At 42.1% G+C, this 14,164-nt stretch overlaps 1 protein-coding gene across 1 annotated transcript in view; it reads right to left on the bottom strand.

Moving 5' to 3' along the window:
- The window catches only part of LOC133048186 (coiled-coil domain-containing protein 162-like), a 68,900-nt gene that overhangs the window by 40,046 nt on the left and 14,690 nt on the right, over positions 1-14,164 (bottom strand). The window contains 4 exon segments of the mRNA XM_061131807.1: positions 803-958; positions 1,998-2,093; positions 4,021-4,174; positions 11,736-11,874. Coding sequence (XP_060987790.1) covers positions 803-958; positions 1,998-2,093; positions 4,021-4,174; positions 11,736-11,874 — 545 coding nt within the window.

Below are 14,164 nucleotides of genomic sequence, written 5' to 3' on the forward strand. Positions count from 1 at the left end.
AATGCTGCTAAGGCATCAGGTTGGAAGGGGACTGAAACATACCTATGGGATTTATGGCAAGGTCCATGGTGCTCTTGATGAGAGCAGTCTCAGTGGTGAGATGAGAAAGAAGGCAGAGTGCAGTTTTTAAGGAGTGAATGGAAGGTAAGGACATGGAAATGGCTGGTGCAGTTTGGCTCTGAAAAGGGGGCTCTTTAAATGGGGCGGTGGCTAGTTTGCCCTGTGTCCACACAAGCATCTGTCTGGTTCCAGATATATGCAGAATTGTTTCAAGCTATAATACTAGGGGGACTACAGGCTCCTGGTACCTTATAGCTTCAGAGGGACAAGTCTGGAGAAGGGAGTGCTTGCCTAGGAGTCCATGAGCTAGCTGAGTGATGATGATAGGAGCCAGGCTGGAGCTGTTCACCCGGAGCCTCTATCATACCCTTCCAACTCCAGTCCTAAATGTGTGACTCACAAGGAAAAACAGCCAGTTGGAGTATTTGTTCACACTGGTTTCAACAGACCACCTCCCCCCCGCCCCCCGCCCGCCGCCAATGTCTGTTGTACTTTTAAAATTAAAAGAAATTGATATACCATTGATCATGGGATTTACTGTGAAAGAAAGCACTTTGGAGAGGGTCTGACTGACTACTGCTGCTTCAGTGCTGCTCCCGTGTGACATTAGCACAGTCCCGGGACACTAGGAGAGTTTATGGGACAGATGAAGCTCTCTAGTCCATCTCTCAAATAGAAGGGTCCTTCAGTACAACACACCACTGGTCAAGTATGTGTTACTTGACCAGTTCACCAAGAATACCTGTGTATTTTTGTCTGGTGTGGCTTGCTGTCCTGGGAGACCCTCCATGATCATATGATAGTTACTCAGAAGAACATCTTCCATTAGCAGTCGCATGCCTGCCAGCTCTCCATGAGCCACTTTGAGGTCATGGCCACTCAGTCCACAGAGGCATAGCTAAAAACAAAAAAGAACAAAACCAAACCAAAACACCCATTTTGAACACTTCTATGTATCCTTTACATGTGTCCTGGGGGGAGAAACTAGGAGTAGTTGTGTTTACTAGCCCCTTGCTCTCAATTATTTAAAAAATCCATAAAAATCAGAGTACCATTTTTAGTTCAAATTCCGCCTTGAATATATTAGACATTTGGCTCTGTATGGAAGTCCAAGTTCCCCACACATTATGGTGGTGTCTGTATGTGGTTGTATGAATAGTGTGATACATGTATGCACAGGGAGAACACAGGAGAAAAACCAATATGATCTGTAACCATACCTCAAAGTGGGGGACTCCGATTAATATTTTTAAACCATTTTTACTATTTTACTTTAAAAAAAGTTTACTTTTGGAAAATTTTGAGCATATGCAAAGGCAAGCAGAACAGTTCCCATCACTCAGTCCCCAAAACCACCAACCTATGGCCAGTTCTGCCTCATCCTCATCACTCCCCACCTCCACATTATTTTGAAGCAAATGTATCATTGATTTTCATGTTGGTGATAATACTTTTAAAAGTATTTTCTATTTTAAAAAATGAAAATACAATAATATTTGCTTAAACAATCAGAGGGAAACATACAATTGAAAGACATTCTCCTTCTGAGTCATGCTTAAGGAGTTCTCTTCCTACCCACTGTAGGTGGGTCACAAGTCACACATCTCTGAACTGCTAGTCTGGGAGTTACTCTGAGAGGCCCAGAGAGTGACCAGAAATGGATGACCACTCCCCAAAATCATTATTAGCCAGGAGAATTTCAACTGATTCAAGTCTGATTCCAGCTGCAAACATGATTTTCTTCTGTCAATAAGAACACATGATTCACCCTGCAGCACTGGGTTTATAGCTTCATAATCAAACACCTTGCTTATCTCATATTAATAAATTATTCACCACTGGCTAGAGTATGAAGGATTGGACCTATGGATGCAGTGACATCTGCTTTGCAGTCTGTATTCAGTTCTCTCTGTGACAAGCAGGAAGAACTATCTTACCTGCATGTGATATTCTAGGGTATCTGGGCTGCTACTTGTAACTGGAAACGGTCCTCCATCTTCCAGAAATGCTCTCCAAGGGAACAGCACAAATGACTAAAAGAATCAAATAATAAATATAAAAATGCTGCATAATAATGTCCACAAGTAATATGCATTTGTATATGAACAAGATGTCTTCCATCCATACACTAAAACACTATGGGATTACTTCTCTATTATGTAGAAATAGTTCTTGATGAATAGTCTCTGATGATGCAGAGGAGAGAGTAATAATCTTGTTTTTTTAAACTGATTTTTCAGAAAGTAACTAAACATAGAAGGGTACTTAAGGTTTCAGGGTAAATAGTCAGCACTAGTGTTTGGAAGTCCCAGAATAGTATAAAACCAATGATACACATTTATAATCAACAAAACTAAATTTACTCAATTTTTTTCAGTATTACAAACCTTAAATATTTGTCCTTTATCACCACTGTGCTCCAATTCTAGGCAACAACTCAAAACCAGTGCTGTGACATTACACATGGGCCTCCATCGTTTCCACATCATTGTTCAACAGCCAAGGCATCCCTACTCCCTGGGGCATGACATGCAGCCCAGGATAGAGTGGGCCTGTCCATCCGATCCGATTCTACAGTTTCAGACCCAGTACTGGCTTCAGACAATTCTCAAAGTTGGAGTTGATGCAGGTGGCAGGCAGCCAGGACACCTGAAACTACTTAATGCCAGGCAATGCCCAAAGGCAACAGGAGCAGGCCCAGTAGTCACAATCCAACCCTGTCTTCAGGTCTTCATGAGGGTCAAGGCTTGGGCCAAGAGTCATTGTCTTATAGCTAGGGAAGGTAGAAGTGTTAGACTTACATGGGGTTGATGCTGGCATTACTTGCCTTAGCTTTGTAACATAAAAACATTAAGTTGGAGATTTTGGAGTCAAAAGATATGGGCTTGTGAGGTGATTTTAAAGATATGTCCATAGGGACTTCCCTGGAGGTCCAGTGGTTAAGACTCTGAGTTTCCACTGCAGGGGGCATGGGTTTGATCCCTGGTTAGAGGACTAAGATCCTGAATGCCATGAAGCATGGCCAAAAAAAAAAAAAAAAAAAAAATGTGTGCATAAATTCTTTGATTCTGTTTCCACTAAGAGGTGGAGCACCTTGACCTTGACCACAGTCCCATGAGAGATTGTGAGCTGGAACTACCCAGCTAAACTGTGCCCAGACTCCTGAGCCTCAGAAACTATATGAGATAATGAATGTCTGTTGTGTTAATATGCTATAGTGAAAGTGAAGTCGCTCATCGTGTCTGACTCTTTGCGAGCCCATGGACTGACTATAGCCTACCAGGCTCCTCCGTCCATAGGGTTTTCCAGGCAAGAATACTGGAGTGGGTTGCCATTTCCTTCTCCAGGAGATCTTTCCCACCCAGGGATTGAACCCGGGTCTCCCACATTGTAGGCAGATGCTTTACCGTCTGAGCCGCCAGGGATAATATGCTATATTTGGGGGTAATTTGCTCTGAAGCCATAAAAAGCTAATACAGTTTGTGACCTAGTGCTGCCAGGACTGCATAGCACTCTGATCTCTGGCCTTCCTGAACCTCAAACTCTTTAGTTGTAGCAGATGGGTAATAGAGGTGGTGCCTAGGAGCAATAATAGTTGCCAGGATTACATTTGATAACACATACTTTTATTGGGCTGTTCAAAACTCAGCTGCTGACCTAATTTATGTATCATAATTGCTATCATTATTATTTATTACATGAAAGAGATTAGGTGTTGGTTTTGCTACCAGCTGTGAGCAGATAAGCTGTTATCCCAATTAGCCTGTTAAGCAGTTTGGAGACAGAGCTCCTGACTAGAAATGACAGCAAGCCACAGGGGCCCGCTCTACTGTATGAGTGAAGGGGAGCTTACCAAGGCCAATGGGTATTTCGACAGGAAAAGCCTCCTATGCACAATGCACATTTTATTACAAAATGTGCTCTCAACAGATCTCAGTACAAAAATAGCTCTCAACACACCTGGAGGCTCTGTGGATCCAGTGGTTGTGGTAGGCTGAGCTGTGAAGCAAAAATGCTCTTCATTGGAGAGTTGCTCAGTGGTGGCAACCCATGATACATGCCGTCTGTGACAGACTGGTAGGCAGAAGCACTTCCAGCTGCCAAAAACGTTTGTCTACCAAAACAGGAAAGCAATCTCATTAAAAGCAGTTACTCACGTTTCTAAAGCTCAAAACTCTCTCCAAGGCTATTTGTAGCAAGATAACATTTTGAGATATCAGCAGGTTTCTTCTTTGGCAACATCGTCCCTCATTCATTTTTCTTTACCACTGCCCTTCACTCTCACAATTCACGGCTCTCAAGGGAAAGATAATTATTCCTTAGACAAGCGCTGTCTAACAGGATAAGTTGAGGGGATCTAAAAGGTCCCCAGGAAAAAAAGGGATCTTTTGCCTAAATCTTCCATAGACTTGGATCAAGTCATGCATAAAGAGACATCAAAAAAGAGATTAGAATGACTGAGGGAGATGTTATCACCAATGTGAGTGAGGCAGTCTCTCAGAGATTAGCAGATAATCAGGTGTTAAGGAAAGACCTGGGGAGTGCCTAAGACCCCACAAGGCAGTGTCCAAGTGGGGAGTTGAGCAGCAGGCCAACCAGAAGAGATCTGGGGTTGAATAGAGATGGGTGAGGTACCACTCCTCGTCAACTGCTAGAATGACTTATAAGCACCCCAGAACTTAGATCACCTCTGAGAAGCATAAAGGAGGAGAAGGTTTGGTATAAGGCCTAACTTACGGTCCATTATTAGTGCTGCCTTGACATCTGGTAAAACTGGGAGGGCCTTGAATGACCTAACTACAAGTTTCCCTCCCTATGGAGGGAAGGTCCCCTAGTCAAACATAGGGACCTATGTTTATTTACCTTCCTTATCACAGGGACCAAGTGTAATTCCTGCTTATTCATCCACAAGCAGTGGTTTCCAGTTCCCTGCCAGGCCACAAAATTATTCGAATGAACCAAGCACATCCTCCTATGGGAACCAATAGGCGCCACATCCTCTTGATACTCAAAGCCTGCCTCTCAAGCCCCTAGCTGTTCACTCTGTTCACAAGTACAAATCTTCTGTGGCCTTACATGGCATGCAATGTTCTGTTCCCCTTGGCCATGAGTATATGTAACTAGTAAACTGCTGTTGATATCATTTGTCCTGTATTTAAAGTTACGTGTTTGGTCATCCCCATAGCCTTGGGGCAGAATCCTTCCCTCACCAAGGTGAAAAGGAGGCATTTAAAACAAAGGTAAAGGGGGATGATCTTGAAGTAATTGATTTTATATTTCAAATTCACCACTTTAAATTCTAAATGTAGCTGAATGACATGGAATTGAAAAAAGAAGTAGGGGCTTATGAACTTAAGTTCAAAGACAGATAAAGGGAGCTCTATATTTGCATATCAAACCATTGTACTAGTGCAAAAGTCATATCACCCTTTTCACATCTTTGTGAGAATTAACAAAAGATAGTTGCATACAGTTATATACTGAGACACTGAATAAAAACCCTGATTTATCCTGATAGCTCAAGGATTGGAGTTGCTCATGCTCAATGGATATAACCATTTTCTCCTGTTTCTCATATTGTTCACATGTTTTCTCATGATTCTCAATGGGCCCTGCCAAGGGACCCATGATTCACTCAACATTCATGTGACAGTGATATATCAAGCATCTACTATGTACAGTTTACTATGTCAGGAACTGAGATACAACTGCTGCTGCTGCTGCTGAGTCACTTCAGTCATGTCTGACTTCGTGCGACCCCATAGACGGCAGCCCACCAGGCTCCCCCGTCCCTGGGATTCTCCAGGCAAGAACACTGGAGTGGGTTGCCATTTCCTTCTCCAATGCAGGAAAGTGAAAGTTAAGTCACTCAGTCATGTCTGACTCTTATGGACCCCATGGACTGCAGCCTACAAGGCTCCTCCATCCATGGGATTCTCCAGGCAAGAATACTGGAGTGGGTTGCCATTTCCTTACTGCAGACAAAAAATGTTGCCTGCGGTACCAGTTAACAAAGAATGCGGCCTGCCACCAAGCCATCAGCAAATGCAGCTGCCTTCCAATGGTGCACTCTGAGGGGAATTCAGGATAGAAAAAAACAGGATACTGGATCTAGATAAGATGCATAGCTAAGAAATAATTTTAATGAGTCCAGATTCTTACATTTTCCCACACATAGAATAGTACTAAAATCATTAACTTGTGATATCTATCTTTTGTGATTAGCAGTAATTCTTTGATGTTTGATCACATGAGTTTTTGTTGTTCGGCCCAAACGCCTCTATATCCTAGCTCCTCCCTTACTTCTTCAGATTAGATCCTTAGCTATCTGACACATTGTCTCCCGGGCTATAGTCTTCAGTAAGGTTCCAGAATAAAATATTTACAACTTCTAAGCTGTGCCTTTTTCTTTAGTCAGAGGCGCTAAAAAGCAGAGTACTCTAATGGAAACATTTCTTTTCAGTCCAGAATCAGAGCACAGAAGCCCAATATCCCAATAAACCTCTCCCTGGCTGACTCCTTCAATGTCCCTCCTGTTCATTTCTCCTACCAATCCACACAATTATCTCTCTCTCTCAGCCTCTGGGCCCAGCTTTGTTCACATTTTATTGTTTAATCCTTGACTGTATTGCTCATATTTTAAAATTCCTTTTTTGTTTATTATGATGTGAGCCTGCCATCTATGGGGTCGCACAGAGTCGGACACGACTGACGTGACTTAGCAGCAGCAACATCTTTAAAAAAAAAAAAAGACCCTGCTGGCTGGGGAGAGACTGTTCCTTCCTCTGTAGCCAGTTCTTAAAGACAACTGAAGGCCTAGCATGCTTTTGATACCCAAACAAACCAGTCTGAGCCACACCTCCTCTGATCCCTGCAACCCAGGAGGCAACACTCCTCTCATTTAATCATCCTAGGGCTAATTAACAGGCAACTAGAGACCAACACAGGCTTCTCTGGTGGCTCAGACAGTAAAGAAACTGCTGCAATATGGGAGACCTGGGTTTGATCCCTGGGTTAGGGAGATTCCCCTGGAGGAGGGCATGGCAACCCACTCCAGTATTCTTGCCTGGAGAATTCCAAGGACAGAGGAGCCTGGCAGGCTATAGTCCATGGGGTCACAAAGAGTTGGACACGACTGAGCAATTAAGAATAGAACAGAGACTAACCCTACAGCCCAAAGTCTGCTGGAATTATTCAAACTAGCAGATCTTAAAATGTTCCCCTGCTCTGCCTTGCCTTTCCAGGCCATGGCCTAAGCACTCTCTTTGCTCCTGACCCATGGCCCTGTGCGACGTGGCATGATGGATGTGTCTAGGAACTGAATATAATTTTATTTCCCTGAGTCTCTCCTGTATCTCCTCCTGTGATTGCACTAGATTGATTATCACATAAAAGAACACAGAACAATGACTTGTTCTTTTATCTTGCTAAGTTCTTGCAGAGTTTTTAACTAAGGGCCACAAACAATCACAATTCTTGGGAGAGTTTAAGAGCCCCAAACACATACTAGGTCTATTAATTTATACATACTTGGAGACTATTAAAAAATAACACAGTTAAGATGTAAATATAACTGCTACTCTAAGTGACAGAATCATAGCATATGATACACTGTCTGGAGAGACCAGAGTCAGTCAGAGTCTAGGCATCACCACTGATCAAATCATTGGTTATCCTATTCCCACTTTCTTAATTCTTCAGTCAAGATCACTGATCTTGGTAGGTCCCACCGCCCCTTTATCAATAAAACTGTTTATTAGGAAATTGAACAAAATAATGCCATGTAAAGAAAGGAGTTTCAAGATGATAGCTACCATTTTTGGCACTATATCCTCTTTTATTTCCTTCCTCTCCATGGACCCCATATTTTGAAAGTTTTTTTTTTTTTTTTTAACCAAATTAAGCATTCTCCTGTTTTTAACTCAAAGCCACATGAGCACCTAGCCTAAGCTCTGAGCTGCAGGAAGAGATAAAGAAATATGATATAAAGGAAAGAACAGGGCTTTGGAGTCTGACAAACTGTTAATGTAAGGTCTGCTACAACAAGCATGTGACCCTGGGGCAATCATGAAACTTTCCTCTGTTCCCTCATCTGTAAAGATGGTGATGTAACTGCTATCTCACAGAACTGGCACATGGTAGGAATTCAACCAAAGCAAGTTTCCTCTCCTCCTTATCTTACTCATTCTTATGATTCCAGTGTATAAAAGAAAGAAATGTGACATTTTCTTTACTGCAAAACTTTTGGACAAGTATGTCTTTTTCATCATGCTTTTAGAAATACTGAAAACAGCTTATTGTGATAGCTCACTCAGACCTTCAGTTGGTAAACCCTGGCCTGCACCTTCCGCTGGGGTAGCTCTGATCAGTGCAGCTTGTCAACAGCACTCAAGATAGGGGGAAACCCACAGGAATGAAAGGTCAATTTGCTGCTTGTGCCAGTGGTACACCTGCCACTGCCAGCTCCTAATAAAGTCAGCTCTTCCCAGCAGCCCACTAAAATACAAATATAGATGCCTCACATTCTCCGAATGGTTTTGCCACACTCCAGTTGCCTTACTGTCAACAAGCAGTCAAGGGTTTCCTAGAATGCCAGTCATCTTGTGTGTGAGTTACCCATAGTGTGATCCCAGGTAAACTGGCTCTAGACACAGGGAGCAGGGAATTCATGGAGCACGTGCTAGGTTTTTTTCCTGGATGCAAGGATATATAAAAGAAAACAAAACCCAAAGAACAGCTGCAAAGTAGTCCTGAGGAGGGCCAGGAAAAAGCTGTGGCTCTTCACTTCTCAGACGCTGGAGCCCAGGACAACATGAGGGCTTCTCTGTATCTCCCAGAAATCCCCAGATAACTCTGAAGCACACTTTAATATCTGTGTGTTCAGAGACACCTAAACTAGAAGAGCATAAAAATAAATTGAAAAATGAAGAGAAAACCAACACAAATTCAAGGACTAAAAAAATTGGTGTTGCTTCTTCAGAGATCCCTTGATATACTCCTAAATAAGGCTTATGGCAGGAAGTTAAGGCACCTTTGATTTATTTCCTCAAACTCCTCCTAAACAGTAATCACTCTGAGCATCAATAACACATTCAGCGGCACTTTTCAAGGCATATGTTTTATTCCTATAGAGTTCCTCTGAGGAACTTTTTTTTTCTTCTTCTTCCTCTCCATTCTTGAATTTCAAAGGAATTCAATCCTTTAAATCAGGGAGTGGCAAACTCTTTCTTAAAGGGTTGGATAGTAAATATTTTCAGCTTCATGAAGCATATGATCTCCACTGTAACTATTCAACTCTGTGGCTGTAATGTGAGAGCAGCCAGAGGTTATCCATAAATGAATAGGCAGGGCTGTGTTCCCAAAAAAACCCTCCATTTCTGGACACTGAAACTTGAATTCCTCAGAATTTTCATGTGTCACAAAATACTACTCTTGAATTCCCCCCGCCTCAACCACTTAAACACCAGCCTTAGCCCGCAGGCAGGCCTTTACAAAATCAAGCAGAGGCCTATGATTCCTAACTTAAACAGATAATATTGATTAAAATCACTGTACCACACAAGCATTTATCTTTGGCACAAATTAATTCACCTGAAATTAAACATAAACTCAATTCTCAGGCATTTCTTGCATTGGCTAATAAATAACTCTTACAGGTGGTGGACACGCCCAGAAGGTGAATGGCAGGCCTTAGGCAATGTGATTCTGACACCAACAGAGGACACACCAATTTGCATCAGGTTCTTGCCTGAGCTTGGCCACAGAGGCAGGGAGAAAACTTTGTGCTTAGAAACATGTATCTTTCTGGCAACCTAAGCTGGTCTGTGCCACAGTGAAGCAGGTGCCAGGTAAAGAGGACTCCATGGGGCCACTGTCTTGAGCTATATCCTGCCTCTCCTCCCCTGGTCTATGGAAGTATACTGCTTTCATTGCAGGTGAGAGTTCTTTCTTTTCAAACTCTGGAGAAGGCTTCAGGTTACATAAGAAAAGAGTTTCCTAGAATAAAAGTCGTATTTACCCAGAGTTGGCGAGCTCTGGGAAGAGCAAGGGAACTTCCTCAAGCTTTCTTTTTTGGTTATCTTTGGTTATCTTTGGTTATCTTTTCAAGCTTTCTCTTTTGGTTATCTAAGGACTTATTGCTAGCAGGTTCAGCATAAAGTATTAATTAAATCCTCAAGTAGAATGACATTGATCTTTCACTTCTCTTTTTCTCCTGCCTCCTGTCTTCTCTTGAGAGTTTCTCTTTCCGTCCATCCTGCTGCTGTCTGGCATCCATCCTAGTTCTCAGGCTTTGGAGTCAAATGCACCTAGGTTCTAATGCTGGTAGGCAGCTTACTAGCAGTTTGACTCCAAACAGACACATAACCTAAAGGGCTCTGAAGGAAAAAAGGGCTGGGGGAAATGCTGTAAATGAAGGACTCCTGGTTCCTTCTGAGGTCCTCTGAAAAATATACTGACTATACAATACTGAAACCAGACAAAGGACACATGACCCTCCATTCCTGCAGACTGAGTATGCCAGGGCAGAGAAAGCCCCAAAAAGCAATTCCTAGGGGAAGCAGAGTGGTTTCCTTGGGAGAACAGAAGCAAGATGAACTCCGTGGAGCTGGAATTCAAAAATAATTTCTGGGGTATAGTCCTATTTCTTCAATCTATGTAAATTCCTTGTAAATTCTGACTTAAGATTTCAGAGCCCATAGGGCTAATGAATGGCCATCCTGACAATTAGTCAGATCCTTTATATCCTACCTGCTTGACAAAGCTATAGCTCCCAAAGCAACCTGTCAATAAAAAAACCAAACAAACAAAAAAACAAATAGCCTGATTTTTTTGTCCTGCTGAATTTGCATTCTAAATCCAGAGTCCTCTGATGCTCAGAGTAAAGAAAAAGCAGAGTAGAAAGAGAGAACATTAGGTTAAGTATAAACTCCACATTTCTATTCTCTGTGGACACTCACGCCAAACGGTTGGAAATGATTATAATCCACAGATAAGAGTACTGCCCTCCAAGGTCCCCCTCAGTTCCCCTAAATACTCACACTGGGAATTTATCAAATGAAGTTAATTTTGACAATTTAAGAATAAGCAGGGACTCTCAGGTCTAACCTCTTCCCTTCCCATGTACAACTTATTATTTATACAGGAAACATTGTGATTCTTAATTCAAACTAGTTTTTTCATCAATCATGACTCATAAAACCAAACAAACATTCTTATTGATGCAGAGTATTTAATACCTAAAAGGCCAGAGGTAAATTATTTATAAATTTAACTCAGGTAGTCAATTTTGTTGGTTTCAGATGTGCAGTGAAAATTCTGTTCTTCTGCAAAGTAATTAAGGGCTAAAAAAAAAAAAAAAAAAACTTGGTAGGAAGAATAATCTTCAGCAGTGTGAAAAAATATGATTCCTCATAAAACAGTCTGTTATGCAAACTAACTACACTGGAATCATATTTAACAAAATCAAGAATATTATTATCTAAAAAGAACACAGTCCACCTGGACAGCCTTTGCAGCAGAACACATTTGGTAGCCGCAGTGCTCTGGATCAGGTTGTGCCCTTGACTATTTTAAGCTCATTATCTAATCATGCCAAGAGTGGCCTCCCTCCATGAGCACTCAGAAACACCTGCCCCACAGAATTTACTAGACAGGAATAGCCCTCCAGCCCTTACCGGATGAGGTACCTCACTGCAGCATCAAACTGAAGAAACATAACCTCCCTTTGGAAGAGAAGGACCTGAGATACCAGAGTGGGGTCTTGGGGGCTCTGGAGGCTGTCAATCATTTTCTGCAGCTCTTGAAGTTCAGATCCTAGAAAACAGATGACATTTTAAGTCAAACAGATTGAAATACAGGCTACCCCAGCTACCCTGTGAACCATCATTTCACCTCCAAAGCTAACTTTTTACCTAAATCGACTTCTGTTTGTTTGTGAGTATACTAATTAAATATTTTGCAAGATCAGCAAAGCCTTATGTTCTAGAACCCAAGGTCTGATTTATCTTTTCTTCCTTCCTTCCTTCCTTCTTCCCTCCCTCAGGAATATAGTAACTTGCATTGCTTTTCAGCAGAATAAGAACATACTGCTGAAAGTAAGTTTCAAAGTATACAAGGCTATAGACTCTAAATAGATTGAAAAAGAGGAATTACAAGGAATGGGAAAGGTATAGGTCTCAGTAAATCTATTAGGGGCTTGAAATTATTATAAACAAGTGGCCATTTCTTACAGCCCTACCATTCAAATCAACTCTGGCATAGACTCATCCTGTCAATGGCTCGTGGATTAAGAAGACTCAGGATCATCCAAGGAGGCAAAAATATGTATACATATATGTATACACAAACATACATCCTTCTAGGAGATTCACATCATTTCAGGAGTAGATGTGAGAGATCCTCAATAGGCTTATTTCTTGGACCCTTATCCTAAAGGATTTATATGTGTTTTGGATGGAAATTCAAGCTAGGGGCCTTTTGTGGTACTCAATACTGGTTTGAAGAATTGGCCTGGGTCTAGATGGCTGTACTAGCATCTCTATTACCTCAGGAAATGAGCCACTGGGAATGAGAAAGCACAGAAAAAAAAAAAATCATGGTCCTTAGGGAGCATTGGTGGGGTGGGTGGGTGGGCCCTACTTCTAAGTCTACAGAATGTCGGCTGATGTGAAATGCTCATCAGCTCCCTGCGGAGACAGTAATAGTTTTCTATTTGAGAGGACATCCCTACTAGGCAAAGAGAAGAATTGTGGAAACTGGTCACCATCCCTGATTGTAGCCCAAGGCAGAAGTGAGATGGGAGACCTATGAAGCATTTCCAAAGTTACACTGTATAAACAGCTCACTCAGGCTTGAGCAGCCTTGTACCCTAACTGGCCTGGTACTGGAACTCTTTCTACATTTCTGGCATGGAAGGCAGGGGACTGAGAAAAGGGAGGCTGTCCATGAGAGCCTGATCAGGGCAGAACCAGGTCTGAGAATGGTTGCCAATATTACTTGCAATATGGGCTCTTGACTTTAGAAAAGGATGAGCAGTCCAGATTTCATAACCATTTGATGTTTTACACATAACAGAAGAATGTTTGGGGGATATTTTTCCAACCACAAAAGAATTGGGGTCAATCAGTAGACTTTTTATGAATCTTTTATAAATCTGATGGTCATATTAGGCTGAAAAGAAACTTCTACCAGAAGAGGAGTCACAGCAAATTGTATAAGAACTCAAAGAATCTTGTGGTGGATGGGAGGAGGGGTAGTCAGTGAGCCTTATTTGTTCAAGGTCTAGTGTGCTTGGTCTACAAGCAATACACTCTGTCAGGCTATGCAGTAACCAGGAGAAAAAGCTTATAATCCCCTGCAATGACAATGAAAAAAGAATATAAAGCTGCATATATCCTGTGATTAAAGCTCTGTAAAATGTATTTTACAGTTCAGTGTCAGGAGGGGTGACCTCGTACAAGGTAAGGAGCAGCAGCTGTGCTTTGCTGGAACAGCCGTGAAGAGATACCCCATGTCCAAGGTAAGAGAAACCCAAGTAAGACAGTAGCTGTTGCGAGAGGGCATCAGAGGGCAGACACACTGGAACCATAATCACAGAAAACTAGCCAATCTGATCACATGGACCACAGCCTTGTCTAACTCAATGAAACTAAGCCATGCCATGTGGGGCCACCCAAGACGGACAGGTCATGGTGGAGAGGTCTGACAGAATGTGGTCCATTGGAAAAGGGAATGGTAAACCACTTTAGTATTCTTGCCTTGAGAACCCCATGAACAGTATGAAAAGGAAAAATGATAGGATACTGAAAGAGGAACTCCCCAGGTCAATAGGTGCCCAATATGCTACTGGATATCAGTGAGAAATAACTCCAGAAAGAATGAAGAGATGGAACCAAAGCAAAAATAATACCCAGTTGTGTATGTGACTGGTGATAGAAGCAAGGTCCGATACTGTAAAGAGCAATATTGCATAGGAACCTAGAATGCTAGGTCCATGAATCAAGGCAAATTGGAAGTGGTCAAACAGGAGATGGCAAGAGTGAACATCGACATTCTAGGAATCAGCGAACTAAGATGGACTGAAATGGGTGAATTTAACTCAGAT

Source organism: Dama dama, chromosome 28, assembly GCF_033118175.1.
Source record: "Dama dama isolate Ldn47 chromosome 28, ASM3311817v1, whole genome shotgun sequence".
NCBI classification, from domain to species: domain Eukaryota; kingdom Metazoa; phylum Chordata; class Mammalia; order Artiodactyla; family Cervidae; genus Dama; species Dama dama.